The sequence below is a fragment of the Bos indicus genome, chromosome 24 (assembly GCF_029378745.1).
Source record: "Bos indicus isolate NIAB-ARS_2022 breed Sahiwal x Tharparkar chromosome 24, NIAB-ARS_B.indTharparkar_mat_pri_1.0, whole genome shotgun sequence".
Lineage (NCBI taxonomy): Eukaryota > Metazoa > Chordata > Mammalia > Artiodactyla > Bovidae > Bos > Bos indicus.
Window position 1 is genome coordinate 57,257,429 of NC_091783.1, and position 16,576 is coordinate 57,274,004.

Below are 16,576 nucleotides of genomic sequence, written 5' to 3' on the forward strand. Positions count from 1 at the left end.
CAGGAAAGTCATACACACCCCAGTGGCTTCGTCTGTGAAAGGACTCACCTCTATTTTGCTATGACTATTCTGAGAAGCATCTCGATGGTCTCCTGGGAATAAACAGGACAAAACAAATTGAATCAATGGGTCTCATAGCCCGTCTGGGAGCCTGTCAGCAGAGCCCCTTCCTCAAGCCCTCAGCATCTCACCTTCCTCACTGACATTCTGTGAATCTGCAGCTCACAGCAAAACGTTTCCTCCGAGAGGAAATTTATGATGTTTTCATAGCTTTTAAAATAATTATATGTTTTTAAATATTTAAATGTTAGGGGCATCCACTTTGAATGCAGCACTAGCCTTGTTATTTTTATAAGTATATAGCACATTTCAGAATATTAGAATGGAAATCAATTTTTAAAATATAATTGTGATGAAAAACGAAGCTTACCATCTCAACTACTTCGTTGTTTGTTTTCTGGCCGTGGCTCGAGGCTTGTGGGATCTTAGTTCCCTGATAAGGGATCAAATCCAGGCCCTCAGCAGTGGAAGTAAGGAGTCCTAATCACTGGACCACCAGGGACTTTCATCTCAACTATTTTTAAATGGACAGTTCAGTGGCACTAAGTACAATCACTCTGCTGTGCAGCCTTCACCACCATCCATCTCGATGGCTCCTTCATCCGTGAAAGCGGAAATGCCGTTTTCATTAAACACTAATTCCTCATTCCCTTTTTCCCCTAAACCCTGGCAATCACCATTCTACTCTCTAGCTCTCTGAATTTGACTTCTCCAAGTGCCTCAAAGAAATGGAATCATGCAGTATGTTTCCTTTTGTGTCTGGCTTATCTCACGTAGCATAATATCCTCGAAGTTCATCCATGTCGTGATGTGTCACAGTCTCCTTCCTTTTCAAGACTGTATAATATTCCCCTGTGTGTACACATCACATTTTCCTTACCCATTCGTCCACTGATGGACACTTTAACTTACTACTGCACCTTCCCTATTACGAATAATGCTACTACGGACACGGATGTACAAACACCTGTTCGAGTCCCTGCTTTTGGTTCTTCTGGGTGTGTAACCAGGAGCAAACTTGCTGGATCATGTGGCAAGCTAACTTTTTGAGGAATATATACCTAATTCTGACTCCTCACCTTCCCACATGTGTGGTCTCAACGCACCAGTGATGCTGCTTGAGAAACTTCACCAGAATAACCACCAGAGCTTTGCACTGGGGGGAACCACTCCAGGGAGGCAGCCGCTGGTCGCACACATCCAGAGATGGAGTAACAGCCTCTGCTCACCGTAAATTTGCCCATTGATGCAGCACTTCTTAAAGGTCATGACGTTCTGCGTGAGGGTCCCCGTCTTGTCGGAGAAGATGTAATGGATCTGCCCGAGCTGCTCATTCAGCGTGGTGGTTCTCGCCTTTGCAGGCGTGTCCTTCTCAGGATAGTACATCTGTAGGTCCCAGTTGATGAAGTAACTTTGGCCAAGACGAATCACCTCCACACTAGAAAGATAAAAGATTACTTTCGATCGAGCCCTCAGATACGAGTGGCAGGCAGTGGATTTTGTCCTCGCTTTGCGATAGGAGCAAGCTACTCATCTACAGGGAGACCAGCCCTGCAGTGACCTCTGTGCCCAGCCTCTGGGTTCTCGTGACCAAACACATCTTTCTCCAGCTTCAAGGTCAAAGTGTACTCTCGAGATGATTTCCTACAAACTCCTGAGCACATCCAGCCATGGAAGCCTCTGTTCAGAACACACAGTCCATGCGGGTGACATGATAGCTAACACTGCAGGGGGTACCCCCCATGGGACAATTTCTACTCTCTTCTCTCAGTCCCATCACACCCAGGGACGATGGAAAGGTGTGTTCAACTCTGCCCTCAATCGGAGGCAAAAGGAGCGAGAGTTCATTAGGTTATACACCCCGTGTGCTCTCAAGTAGCACACAGGACTTTTGGCAGATAACCCACAAGTTGTAACTGCACACTGTTAAAAAGTAAATTCTTTTTTTTAAACATTTTTTAATTGAAGTACAGTTAATTTACAGTGCTGTGTTAGTTTCTGGTATATAGCAAAGTGATTCAGCAATATACATTTTTTGAGGAACATGTACATATATATATATATTCTTTTTCAGATTCTTTTCCATTAGAGGTTATTACAAGATATGGAATATAGTTTCCTGTGCTAAACAGTAGGTCCTTGTCATTTACCCATTTTGTGAGTGAAAGTGTTAGTCACTCAGTTGTGTCCGACTCTTTGGGACCCCGTGGACTGAAGCCCACCAGGCTCATTTAATTCTCTAGGCAAGAATACTGGAGTGGGTTGCCATGTCTGTCTCCAGGGGATATTCCCAACCCAGGGATCAAACCTCAGTCTCCTGAATTACAGGCAGATTCTTTACCATTTGAGCCACCAGAGAAGTTTATTTTGTATATAGTCCTAAATTCTTATAAGATTATAGAATGTCCAAAATGCAATACTCTAAAAGGATCATTCCTACTTGAAAACTATAACTGACTAAATTTATCTCAGTTTTAAGGAAGGTGCTTACACATCTAGCCACTGTTCAGTGGGCAAAGGATGTCTGTAAAGAATGGAACTAAACAGATGGAAAAATAACTCCCTTCTTCTCTGCTCCCTTATATGCTTCGTGAGTGCCTAGAATTACCAGACATCATCCTAGGTACGGGGGATACGTCAATAAACAAAAGAGACAAAAATCCCTGCCCTTAAGTAAACATATACTATATTAGATGGTGAGAATCGTCTGTAGAAAATCAAAGCACCATAAAGACAGACAGAGACCGACAGGCAGAAGAAGTGATGTTTAAGACAGAGAGGGTCAGGAATAGCCAGGGGTATAAGGTGAACTTTGAGCAGAGATCTCAAGGAAATCAAAGAGCAACCATGTAGATATGGAGGGGAAAGGATATTCCAGGAGAGGTCAGAGCAAGTGCAAAGGCCCCGGGGCAGGTGCTGATACCGCTGAGACGTTCAAAGAGGCTCAAGGTGAGGGATCCTGGGGAGTGGTGGAGGTGCAGGAGGTCACGAATGGGTATGCAGGGCAGTGCAGTGGGTCCCATGGGCCTGTGGGCGCAGTGTGACTACAGTGGGTCTATTCTGAATGAGATAGAAAGCTACTCTGGGGCTAAAAGCAGAACAGAGATACTATCTGAAATGACCAGACTGACGGATGCTTCAAAAGGACCTTCGCTTCCAAGAGAAACAAACCAACAAAAAAATCATATTAATCACATGACATGACTTTTTAAAACCTAAAACTCCATATACAGTTTATGTATAAAATACATGTGTCAAAGTGTCAGTCGCTCAGTCATGTCCAGCTTTTTGTGACCCCATGGACTGTAGCCTGCCAGGCTCCTCTGATCATGGAATTCTCCAGGCAACAATACTGGGGGCTTCCCATGTGGCTCAGATGGTAAAGAATATGCCTGCAATGCGGGAGACCCAGGTTCGATCCCTGGGTTGGGAAGATCCCCTGGAGAAAGGAATGGCAATTCACTCCAGTATTCTTGTCTAGAGAATTCCATGGACAGAGTAGCTGGTGGGATACAGTCCATTGGGTCACAGAGTCAGACAGGACTGAGCAACTAACACTTTTACATTTAAGAACACTGGAGTAGGTTGCCTTTCCCTTCTCCAGGGGATCTTCTCGACCCAGGGATCGAAATCAGGTCTCCTGCACTGCAGGCAGATTCTTCACCATCTGAGCCACCACAGAAGCCCTAATACATATGTACAAATACAGAGAAAATAGTCTGTATGATAGTTCCCCTAACAAAGGTAAAAGTCATCATAGTTTTTTTTTTAAGTAACCGCAAACACACAGGTCCCCAGGGCTTTACTTTACATGAAAAGAGTGACAGTAACTACAGCTAATAAAATTAAAACTAAAACAAATGCACGTGTAATAAAATTAAAATAAAGCAAACGCTTCTAATTACAGGTGTGCATGTAGTCTTATGTGCCTCTGGGCTATTACTTATTGGAACCAAGAGCAGACTCTGGCTGCTGGGTATATTTCAAGGCACAATTTTTCTCCCAGTGGTTTAAAGTTCAACTGACCAGAGACAGTGAAACTTGATATTAAAAAAGGAAAAAGTAGCAGAAAACAAGGTGATGACCATCTATCAGACATATGACCCTCTTCTATTACTCTTTTATCACAGTTGGGGTTGAGATGAGAAAGAAAACATTTTGAGAGGCGAAATGTGGGAGGCAGCATTCAGGAAGCCCAGGGAGTTTTACAAGCTGGAGATATACCAGGTAGTAATATAGAAGATACAGAAAAGAGGTTAGGATGCCTCCGGAAATGGAGAACAACTAAGTTATTCCATGACATTCTAAATCTTCATCCAGCTCTTTCTGATGCTTGAGCTTGAGCTTTGGAACCCAGTCAGAAGAATCCTGCCAAGAAAGTGACTGCAGAAGTGGAGTTTGACCTCTGAACTCCAGTAGCTTTATCTGTCAAGAGGTCAAGATACAAGATGCTGTGCCTAGCACAGGGCAGACATGCAGTGTTAATTTCCTTTGCCCAGATCACCCTCAATTCTGAAGTGAAAGCTCTTTTCTTATTTGTTCCTTATGACCTTTAAAACAAGTATCGCTAAAATTGAAGGTGCTGAATTGGCAAGGTGTACCAAGTTCTTCCTTAAAGCAGAAGGCCAAAGAGAAGACAGCCTTACCTGACATAGAGAGAGATGGGCACCAGGGTGTTGAGAACAATGATGTAGCCCCAGAAATTCAGGAATCCACGGTAGGAGGGCGTAGAGTCTTCTCCATCATAGAGGTACCAGGAAAAATTGCCAACTTGAGCTTCCCAGTAAGCATGGCCGATGGCAAGACCCGCAGAAAGCAAGATGAGAACAACAAAGATCTGAAAGACACACAATGGTTAGGTTTAACTCTAAGGACACATTCCTGATCCCATGCATTGTATAGATTCTAATTTACCCTAATACTTTACATGTGTATGATAATTTAGTATGCTGTAAAAGCAACACAAAAGATGCTGATGCTGGCAAGATTGAAAGCAAGAGGAGAAGGGGACGGCAGAGGATGAAATGGTTAGATAGTATCACTGACTCAATGGATACAAATATGAGCAAACTCTGGGAGACAGGGGAGGACAGAGTCCATGGGGTTGCAAAGAGTTGGACACAACTTAGCAACGGAACAGCAACAACAAACACTTAAAATAGAGACACTGCCATAACAGCTCCTTGAGGAAGACTCCGTGCTTCCACTGCAGGGGGCGCAGGTTCAACCCCTGCTCAGGGAACTAAGCTCCCATATGCCCCATGTGGCAAGGCCAAAAGGTAAATAAACAAACAGAAAGAATGCTTTCAAAGCCTATTTATTTCTGTGGTTGATTAATTTATCCTACCTACCATGTGCAGGGTAAGGTTTTATTCCTAAAATTATCTTTCAGAAGAGAAGGTGGTGTTTTATATTCAAATCCTTAAACATTCTCATAATATGGGACATTATCTCAACAACTTTTCCTTTGAGCAATAACATAATGTTTGGGGAAGATAACCTTACTTTAGCATGAACAATTTCAAAGAAGGCAAAATTGGGATTCTTATAGAAAATGTTCGATGGAAATGGTTAAAAAAAAAAGAAGGCAAGGAAATTTTATGCAAATTTGGGTAATTATTCCTGAAGGTTTAATGATTACTTAACATTTAAGATCCTTTAAGAAGCAATACAGTAAGTATTCTATTGTGAAAACGGAGTGTATACCTAAGGAATGAATTAAAAAGTCAACAGCCCTAGGGCTATTGGGGTATTTAAGGTAACTGCGAACACTGGGTATCTGTGAGGAGGAAGAAAATTTCCAAGGCAAATTTAAATCTCTGGACACAGATTCTAAAAGTGCTGTATTTCAAAAGAACTGGGCACAGAGGAGAGATGACAAACTCCTTGTGAGGGCTCCAGCCACAAGCAAGACAGTGACATGGAGGATGCACCAGAAAAGTTCAAATGAAGATTTCATGAAATGTGAGAGCAGGGAAAAAAGAATTTTTTCTTAAATTAACACATTACTATTATATGCTTTTGACCATATAAAGTATTGGAAGTATTATGAGTCCCTAAAATGTTTTGTGTTCAAATTAAACTGGATCAGATAAGATGCTGGAGTAGAGGGACAGGGACGTTACCTTTCTCGTGAACACATCAAAACTAAATACTTGAAAAAAAAAAACCCTTACTGGCAAGTTGGAGGACTGTCTAATGTTTAGGGCCCCTCTATGTGCAGAAGAGTGGACACAGCAGGTTTAAGACTTCCAGCCTTGGAAGCCTGTTTACACAGCGGGCTGTTGGCTGGCAACAGGAAACAGATTTTGGAAGGGCTTCCTGGTTCCTTATTTCTTATTCTCTGATAAGAATGACTCATTGTGCCCAGCTGTTTGTATAAAACAATATGGTTTATACTGACTACCCAGATTCCTTTAAGGAGTCTGGGATTTTGGTACACGCCAGGCAGACAGTGCCTACATGGCCAGACCCCAATAAAACCCAGGTAATGAGTCTCTAATGAACTTTCCTAGAGAGCCAACATTTCACATGGGCTGACACAGATTGTCACTGGGAGGATTCAGTGGGTCTGTTGTGAGTGACCCCACTGGGAGAGGACTCTTGGAAGCTCATCCCTGGTTTTCTCTGCCCTTTGCCCCATGAACCTCCTTCCTTTGCTATCTTGCTTTGTAACAAGCGATACTTATCATAATAAGTCCTAACTATGAGAACAATTATAGACTGAATTCAAGTCTTCCTCATGAATCATCAATACTGGGAGTGGTCTTGGAGATAGATCTTTGACTCATCTTACACCTAAACTTGCCTTATATTTGGACTTACACAGTATATTTTGGGGGATAAAAGTTTGCTTTTAAGAGATCTATCCCTGTGGGAAATTAACAGCAGTAAAATCAATCCTACATTGACTTCAAGGGCTTATCTAAGACTCCCTAGTTTCCCAGCTGATGACTCTATAGGGTGATCAACTCAGGTATCAACTCAGGGCACCCTACCACTGGGGTTCACATTCCCAGAGAGTCTCCTATTAGAAATGCGGCATTTCTGAGAAGAGGTGCGGGACTCTCCTCCCCCACCTTGTGAATTTTTCTACTTGGCCCCCAGAGGTAAAATTTCTTTGCATTAGAAAAACGTACAAGAAACTAGAGCAAAAGATAGCACTCTACCAAAACAGCAAATAAATACCGTATAAACCATGTAGTTCATCAGGTAATCGATTTTAGTTCTTTTAAATCTGGTTTTCCCACTGTTCTTCATTATTTTAGAGTCAGCACCTAGAAAGAAAAAATTTAATCTGATCAACAATTGGGAAAATCAGTTCACTAGCCCGTCAATAAAATAACTCTCTTGGGTTTCAACAGAGAAAGGACAATCAATTTCCTCATTTACATCTTTAATGAGCCTACAGATCAATTTCCCAAGAGACTTCAAAAGTACCTGCAAAAATGACCAGTCCATGGCAGAAATCGGTGTTCCTGATGACGCAACCACGTAATAAAATTTTATCAGCATCCAAAGGAAAACTTGTGTTTTTCCAAAATAGTGTTCCTGTAAACTTATCTAGTCGGTTATTCGGTTCCTCACATTCAATAAAACCTTTTAAAAGAGATATGATTCACATAAGTACTCACTTATGAAAGATTTTCTGGTTTTAATTAAAATGCAGACTGAATCAAGCAATGAAAATTTAATACAAAGTAAGACATGTTAGGGCTTTCCTGGGGGCTTAGTGGTAAAGAACCCCCCCGCCAATGAAGGAGACGCAGGCTTGACCCTGGGTCGGGAAAATCCCCTGGAGAAGGAAATGGCAACCCACGCCCATATTGTTGCCTGGAGAATCGCATGGACAGGGGAGCCTGGTAGGCTACAGTCCACAGAGTTGCAAAGGGTCGGACACAGCTTAGTGACTAAACAACAACAAAAAGACATATTTGCACAAACCATCAAATGTTGCCAATGAATTTTCTTCTTGGAGATATTGGTGTGTGATTTCAAGTGCCATTTTGAACTTTAAGTTGGTTTCTCTAAAGGGAAAGCAAAAAAGAATTGCATGAACAAATTTCAGAGTTGGAAAAGGAATATAAAGAACACTGTACGAAGTAACATTAGGTATACCAGGAAGTGAAAGCTACATAATCAGCCTTTTCTGTTTTCAAACTCTCTGTTCTCCTTGGAACTTCAGCTTTGGATGAAGTTATCCCCTGAACTAGAAAAAAACTCCTGACCCAGGAAACGTTGGCCCCCTTTTACTGTCAGTTACCATGAGGCAACCTGGGTAGGCCTGAGGCACCCAGAAGCTTCCTGTCTCTCCCCTTACTAACTTAAGCCTTACCACCCGCCAAGACTACCAAACTGCTACTTAAAACTTTCTTTCTAACATTTAATCACACTAAGATAATTCTAGGATACGTATTTGTTACAGAAAGGGTCAAGACTCTATCAACTTAATATTGCCCAGAGTGAATAACCGGATCCTTTGAAAGATGAATTCTATCTAAGGAAAGAGGTGGTCACCTTACCCCCAGTACTGAGCACATTCCCCGCCCCCCACCACACACACAGTGGAAGGCAAAAGACAGGCAAGAGGACCCCCAGGGGCAGGCTGGGCGCGTGCACTCTGGGGAGCAAGCCAAGCTTCCTGCAGTGAGTCACTTATTTCAAGCCCCACAAAGTCCGACTGGGGATTCCCATCTACTAAGAAGTGGACCAGCAGTTCTCAACTTTCCATTCTGTGTGCTCCGACAGGGCACGCTAGGAGTTTCTATCTTTGCAAAACTTCAGGATCTCTCACTTGTGGGAATAAGAGCTGTTTTACAGTTTAGGTTGAATGATCAACCGACTGACTTATAGACCTTGTTTTTACTTGGATGATCTCAGTCTCCATAGAAGCTTATGCTCATTGTGGGTGTGAGAAAGGGGTTGATGCCAAGAGAGGAACACAGGCAGCAGCCCTGGGGGTGAGCAGAGGGGAGCAGCGCCCCAACTCTGCCACCCGGTGTGTGATCTTGGGCGGGCTACCTCACCTCCAGGGCCTCAGTTTCCTCACGGGTTATGTCAAGGCGATAACACACATCTCATAGGGTTGCTGCAAAGATTAAATGAGGAACTTCCCTGGTGGTCCTGTGGCTAGGACTCCACGTCTTACATGCAGGGGGCCTGGGTTTTGTCCCTGGTTGGGGAACTGGATCTTACATGCTGCAGCTAGGACCCAGTGCAGCCCAATAATAAGAAAGAATACTGATTTTTTTAATTAAAAAAAAAAAAAGATTAAATGACCTACCATGTAAAATTAATGCAACCCAGCCGGTATTCCATAAATGTACTGAAAACTGGTCAAAATGGTCCAAAAAATCCTTTCAAGTGGTAGCATAGTAACAAAAACCAGCAAAGGGAGAAAACTGTCTACTGGCAGACTTTAAAAATCTATTTTTTTCCCCCCCAAAATAGTTACTAGCAGCCGTTTGTCAGTCTGACACTGCTCAGCAGCTGGTAAAGGGCTCAGGCACACATTCTGTAATCAGAGCTTTACTTTCCCTGAAAGATAGGCGCGCAAATACAGAATAAGGTAAAGAGAAGCTGGTCTACTAGGGAGTCGGACCACTGCCGTCTTCTTGCTCGTCCTACCAGTTCTGACTAGGGAAAAAGGCAAAGACAACGAGAGGCTGGTCTCCTATAAGGAGAGGTTGCTGGGCATCCAGCAGGTAGAGGTAAGGCCAGACCTCAGGGCTTCCTGTCCAAGTGCACAAGTTTCATGTAACAATGGTCAGCCTTCCAAAGGTGAGCTTCCCAACCTGCCCGCCTAAGACGCACTCACCCATCCAGTTCGGCCGTTTCCACGTAGCAGAGGCTGTTAGGTTCGGAGCTCGACAGCAGCAGGATGTCAGCCTGTTTGAAACAAAACACACCAGTAACACAGAGACCCCCACGCCCGAGGCTGAATAGAATGCCAGGTCAGATGGAAGGATAAGGAATGGGACAGCAGTGCTTGAGCCCACTTACTGGGATGAAGTCATTTTTTTTCAGGCGAATGACATCTCCGACTTGAATGTCTTTCCACTTGGCAACTTTGAACCTGAATGTAGAAAAGAATGATAGTTCAGTGGCACTCTTCAAGTTACTGGCAGGGGATTTGGATTATGCTGCCTGGGAGCCAAAAATTCCGGGAAAACATGTACATCCCAGGGGAAGGTCAGCCAGCTGATGATTAAGGGGTCATGAGAATCATCTTCTCCTCTGGAGGAAGAAACAAAGGCGGTGCTAACTTTGATGCGTTCCTTTCCATCCTGCGTTGTATGATCGGGGGTCAGTGGGGGCACCTTAAATGTGCAGTAAGGAGACACGTGCCACCCCTCTGTTTTTGCTCATGTCCTGTGTTCCCAGCCCCTCGGCTTCCTTCCACTCAGTTATCCATCGCCTGCTGATCCCAGGAGAGGGAAGCATTATGGACCCCACATGGCCATCTGGAATGCTCATGATACTTTGGTTTTTATACACATTTGGCTGCATTGGGTCTTAGTTGCAGCACTCGGGATCTTTGATCTTCGTTGCAGCATGCGGGATATTTAGCTGTGGCATGCAGACTCTCAGTTGTAGCATCTGGGATCTGTTTCCCCAACCAGGGATCAAACCTGGGTCCCCTGCATTAGGAGCCCAGAGTCTCAGCCATGGGACCACCAGGGAAGTCCCCAACTCTAGTTCTTAACTTGTCTCCTCTCTAGTGTTTAAACTTATCTTTTTAATGAGTGTATCACTTTTCTAACAAACCTCATAAGAATATTGATAAAATAAAAAGATTGCTTCCTTTGGTATTAAATTCTCCTGGAAACACCCATTTGACTGTCTAACATACGAACATTTTAAGAAATTTAAAATATAGTATGGCAGACCTCAGAGATACTGCAGATGATGAGATTTCAACATAACTAATTCTAATAAAACTCAGCTCATAACAAGAAAGATGAAAACAAAATGTTCTGAAAGCCCAGCAAAGGGAGAGACCACTGTAGCTGGGGATTCCTGAAGGGTTTCAGGACATTTGGGCAAATCGCTGGGGGAGAGCGGAGATGGGGTCGCACACTCCAGGCTGAAGGAAACCCAGGAGGATTGAGGACTCAGACCTCCAGCAGGCAACTGCCTGGACTCCAACCTGGGGACAGCCTCGTCTCGGTAAGTGGAGAAGGCCTTTATAAGGAAGAGGTTCACGCGCTGTTAGACTTCCAAGTTCAACTAGTTATCTCTAAGGTTGCTTCTAGATGTATTTGTATATTACATCCTTGGATGAAAAGTCACACGTTCAGAAAGGCACGGTACCTGCCATCCTTAATGACTTCACACGTCCTATTGTTGACTTCCTTGTCCATTTTATGGCGCGCCTTGAGAGGAGGGATGGGGAAAGGTTATTTTAATCATCTCAAAACGGCCAGTATAAATGCCACTAGAAAATAACGCTTGCAGCGCTGAGGAGGCGGTTGCATGAGCAATCCTTACCACATCATCCACAAGGTCTTTGACGGCCGTGACGCCCAGCACCACAAGTAAGGGCACCAGCGTGGTGTACCATGCCAGGGTCGAGATTTGGGGGATTGCCTGAAAGAGATTGAAAAATGGCAGACATGTGTGCCCAGGAGGACACGGCAGAGCTACAGGCAACCGCTAAGGTTAAGTCTAATCGCCACCATCATCCAGCTGGCATCCTGTGTAGCAGGCATGGAAAGGTGCCAAAGCACCCAGCTAACCCTTCTCCTGCCTCTCTCTCTAGCTTCTGGCTTCCTGGAACAGAGCCTAGAGACAGAGACACGTTACAGAAAAACCCACACGAACTTTTCGGCCAACCCAATACTAATCTCGCAGACTACGAGAATTACGTGAAGGAACAGTGCAAGGAAAGGGCTAAGGCTGTTACCAGTACCCGCACCTGGATCGCTGTGCCTTCAGGAAAGATAATCAAGGTGTGGGGAGATGGGGGGAGGAAGTTCATGTCCCACGTTACTGTGACTATAAGGCAGAACGCCCCTTTTCCTTCTGGAAGGAAGGAAGGCAAAGTGGCCCACTCGTCATGCAGCAGCACTGTAAACTTGGCAGTGTTTCTCTCTACACGAGCCTGTCTCTAAGGCCCTGCTCGATAAGACCACGCCTTATGATCAAGTCAGCAGGTCTCAGATTCCTCTAAACCTGTTGAGGGTCTAGCTCTCCCTCCTGAGTCTTCCCTCCACCCATGCGTCTGCCATCTCCACTCAGACACACAGGTTACAGTTTCCCAAAACTATACTGGGCGAATCCCAGCAGGTGAGACTATTCTCCAAATCAAACGCTTGACATAAAGAATCTGATGAAACCAAGTGGAGATGCCATCCTTTGTAACCAGCACTTCAAGTGCTAAAGGTGGAAACTCTGAGTGGCAACTAGAGGCTATATAGTTTCTTTGATCGTAAAACAGTTCCTAGACAGATAAAAGTAATGCTCTCTAGATTAAGTGGACTTCTTGCCCCAAGTAGGAGGAAAAAAAGGCCTTTCCAGTGTAAAACCAGATCAGAAAAATAATTATGAGAATTGTGAGCAAAATCCTAATAAAAATCAATAACCTTTTGGCAACTAAATAAAAAATAAAAGCCAAGCATAAAAAATAGATTTAATTTTAAGGTACAACTGTTTCACAAAGTGAACATTTGAACCTGACTCACTTTAGGAAAACCAGTTTTAACAATGACATCAATATGTTTTAACTGACATCAGTATGAAACTGAACTTTTTAAAATACAGAATTAAAATAACATCCGCATTTGCTCAGGTTCATAACACTGTTCATGAACTGATTCTGGGTATTAGTCACACTGTCTTACATCCAGAACCCAGATGACCGTACAGAAAACTTTCAAGATTATTTGTATTTTATGTACAATTCAAACACTAACAACCTGAATGTTACTGAGTCATTGTAACTCAAAACAGATTTAAGATATCAAAGGGTATTATTACCTGTAAGATGAGAAGGACCAGGAAATAGAAATTGGCCGCTCTCTTAAACTGCTCAAACAAATTCATTGGTAGAAAGGTCAACGCATTGTACTTGTATGTTTTAATTGCGTTATTCTGTTGGAAAAAATGAGAAAATCATTCTAAACGGTCCCAGATTTACCACAATACACGATGTATGAAGTGAAAGTGAAAGGCGCCCAGTCGTGTCTGACTCTTTGTGACCCCATGGACTATACAGTCTATGGAATTCTCCAGGCCAGAATACTGGAGTGGGTTGCCACACTCTCTCCCAGGGGATCTTAGCAACCCAGGGATCGAACCCAGGTCTCCCGCATTGCAGGCGGATTCTTTACCAGTTGAGCCACCAGGGAAGTCCAAGAATACTGGAGTGGGTAGCTTATCCCTTCTCCAGGGGATCTTTCCGACCCAGGAATCTAACCGGGGTCTCCTGCACTGCAGGCGGATTCTTTACCAGCTGAGCTACCAGCGAAGCCCAGACAAAAATCAGCCCTGTGGCCTACAGGCACACAAGGCTATAATTTGTTTGAAAGATACTGAGATTTTCTTTAAGTTTTTACTTCTAACTGGGCCTCAAAATGACGCCTTGGAGGCTTATGTCAGAGTCACAAGACACAGAGATTTCACCTCAAAGGTCTCTGTGGCAACTCTCACTGTGACCAAACAGATCCTGCTGTTGGGTTCCTTGATCCTTAGAGCCTCTTAGAAAACAGGGCAAAGATGAGGAGAAAATGAGACGTGTCAACATGGGTGGGAAAGGAACATTCTTGTAAGAGCAATGGAGGGTGTGTAAGAGTAAAAGACACAGGTGTTGGTTGAACTGTGTGCCCCCCAAAGATACAGTCAAATTCTGACCCTGTGACCTGCGATGGTCAGCTTACTGGCTTGGCCAATAAGTTCGTTTGGGTTTCCCCATCAGATGGGACAGAAAAATCCGAACAAACTTTTTGGACAACCAAATATTAGAAATATGGTCTTTGCCAAGGTGATCAAGTTACAGTGAGGTCATGCTGGATTAAGGTGGATTAGGGCCTAATCCAGTGATTAGGCCTGCTGGCCTTTGTAGAGGAAAATTGGGCACAGAGAAACATACAGGGAGACAGAGACTGGAGTGGTGTGTGGCTAAGGATCACCAAGGTCTGTTAGCCAGAAACCAAGGAGAAATCTGCAGCAGTCCCTCCCGCGGATCCCCCAGAAGGAATCAGCCCACTGACACCTTGATTTTAGACTTTGGGCCTTTTCAAATTGTAAGAGAATAAATTTCTGTTGTCTTACACCACCCAGTGGGTGGTATTCTGTGGAGTAGTCCCAGGAATCTAACAGACAACATTTCAGCCCAGACTTAGCTCATGTTCTTTATATTTCAATGATAATAAGCATTTTGGGGGCGAAAATATCTTCAAAGTCTCTGAATCCATCACAGGCCAAGGATGGAGAGATAAGTTACCAAGATTCCTTTCGAATTCTTATTGCTGTCAAAAAGCGAGGCATCTGTGATATTACTGTATGCTCTTTTATAAAATTTTTTTAAAAGAGCTCTGCATATTCAGAAGGAAAATTTCAATCAACTTTGTTTTGTTTCACACTGCCCCATACACCCTTAGGGAGGTCATCTTAACACAATGAGAAAAAAGGACATTCTAGGAAATCTAAAATAAGACACCAATGGGCCTATGTGTGACCCGGAAGCAGACTCACAGACATAGAGAGCAGACTTGGGACCACCAGGGAGAACGGACTGGGAGTGTGCAGCTAGCAGATGGAAACTGTTACATACAGGATGGATAAACAACAAAGTCTTATTCAATGTCCTGGGATAAACCAGAATGGAAAAGAATTTTTTAAAGAAATATATATATATATGTATAAACTGAATCACTTTGCTGTACAGCAGACATTGATACAACATTGTAAATCAACTATACTTCAATTTAAAAAATGACATTCTAGAGAACTAACAATGACTGTCAATGGCCCCAGGCCAGGGGTTACCTGGAAGGCAGGTGTCACACAAGCGAGTAAGCATCATGGCTATTGGGGGAAAAAAACTGGCTTTTAATAAAGCTAACTAATTAAAATCAACTTACCGCATATTTGCTCTCCTTAATGCAAAAGAATACTGTGTTCATAAACTGAGGTTGTTCGTGGAAGCGTCGATCATTGGCTTTGACTTGCCATGTACAGTCTTTAAAAAAGAAAGAGAAAATTAGCCTGTTGCTATGGGTTGAATTATGTCTTTCCTAGATTCACACATTAAAGCTCTGACCCCATCCCGTACCTCAGAGTATGACCTTATTTGGGAACAAGATTCACTCAGATGCAAGTTAAAGTGGGGTCATTAGAGAGGACCCTAATCCAATATGACTGTCATCCTTAGAATAGAAGGAAACCAGGACTCAGAGATGCCCATGGAGGGAAGACAGTCAAGCCAAGGAGAGAGGCCTGGAACAGACCCTTCCCTCACAGCCCTCAGAAGGAATCAACACACCACAACACACCAATCTCAGACTTCTAGCCTCCAGGACTGTGACATAACACACTTCTGCATTCAAGTCACCCAGTTCATGGTAATTTGTTAGGGCAGCCTCAGCAAACCAATGACCATGTTATAAACTGACCACTGTTCATAGAATATTTGATTCTAAAAGAAAAATCCTCATTTAAACATGGCCTGAACAACAACCCCAGAGCCCCACAAGGTCACAGCTAAATTAAGTTAAATTATTTCTTCAAACTCATTTACTTGGTTTATAAATTGTGTGTGTGTGCTGTCGCTTCAGTTGTGTCCGATGCTTTGCGACCCCATGGACTGTAGCCCACCACGCTCCTCTGTCCATGAGACTCTCCAGGCAAAAAGACTGGAGTCGGTTGCCATGCCCTCCTCATTCTATTTTATGGTAATCTGCAAATTGTTAACAGTTTCATTTGGCTCTCAGATGACTCATGACATATCCCTGGTCACCAGTGTTCTAGAACACCTCTGAGAACTGCTGTTTGAAAATTCAGGAAGGTTGAAAAGAAAAATACTAAAGATTCCTTAAAAAGGGAGAAATCACCAATGAGAAGGGATAAAAACCAAAGCCAGAAATGCTCAAGAGGAAAGAATAAGCCACCCTGTTCATGCGCTGGATTCTTTACCCCGCTTGTGGCTTCTTATATTTGCTTCATAATTAAGTCCTCCAGCCAACGGTTCCTGTCTCCACACAACCCCCTCACCTCCAGCCCGGTTTGATTGGGATGCTTCAGATTGAAGGTGGTATCTGACCTCAGGTAGAGCAGTGGAGGTCCATCAGAAATGACCTTGGTCTCTTCATTTTACACTGTGAATAATACCTTGGAAAGCTTGGAGAAAGTAACTGGTGTCTTTGTCTGCTGCACCCTGAGCTTAACTACAGCAGCATCTATAGTTAATTTCAGAAATTGGATTGCAGTCAAGTAATCAAAATAACTATTTCTAACAGGGTTCCTCATTTGGCCCAATTCAGACAAATTTGGCCTAATTTCAGTTGGCAAAGTAACC

At 43.4% G+C, this 16,576-nt stretch overlaps 1 protein-coding gene across 4 annotated transcripts in view; it reads right to left on the reverse strand.

Moving 5' to 3' along the window:
- Positions 1–16,576, reverse strand: part of ATP8B1 (ATPase phospholipid transporting 8B1) — a 109,498-nt gene that overhangs the window by 30,048 nt on the left and 62,874 nt on the right. For 3 of the 4 annotated variants that reach the window (XM_070779112.1, XM_019986878.2, XM_070779113.1), the window contains 12 exons: positions 15,144–15,241; positions 13,039–13,152; positions 11,551–11,649; positions 11,374–11,435; positions 10,063–10,135; positions 9,878–9,948; positions 8,005–8,087; positions 7,501–7,659; positions 7,249–7,337; positions 4,707–4,897; positions 1,290–1,498; positions 49–92 (listed from right to left, as the gene is read on the reverse strand). In XM_070779112.1, coding sequence (XP_070635213.1) covers positions 49–92; positions 1,290–1,498; positions 4,707–4,897; positions 7,249–7,337; positions 7,501–7,659; positions 8,005–8,087; positions 9,878–9,948; positions 10,063–10,135; positions 11,374–11,435; positions 11,551–11,649; positions 13,039–13,152; positions 15,144–15,241 — 1,292 coding nt within the window. The remainder of the gene's footprint in view (positions 1–48; positions 93–1,289; positions 1,499–4,706; positions 4,898–7,248; positions 7,338–7,500; positions 7,660–8,004; positions 8,088–9,877; positions 9,949–10,062; positions 10,136–11,373; positions 11,436–11,550; positions 11,650–13,038; positions 13,153–15,143; positions 15,242–16,576) is intronic. The other variant, XM_070779114.1, reaches the window with a different exon arrangement.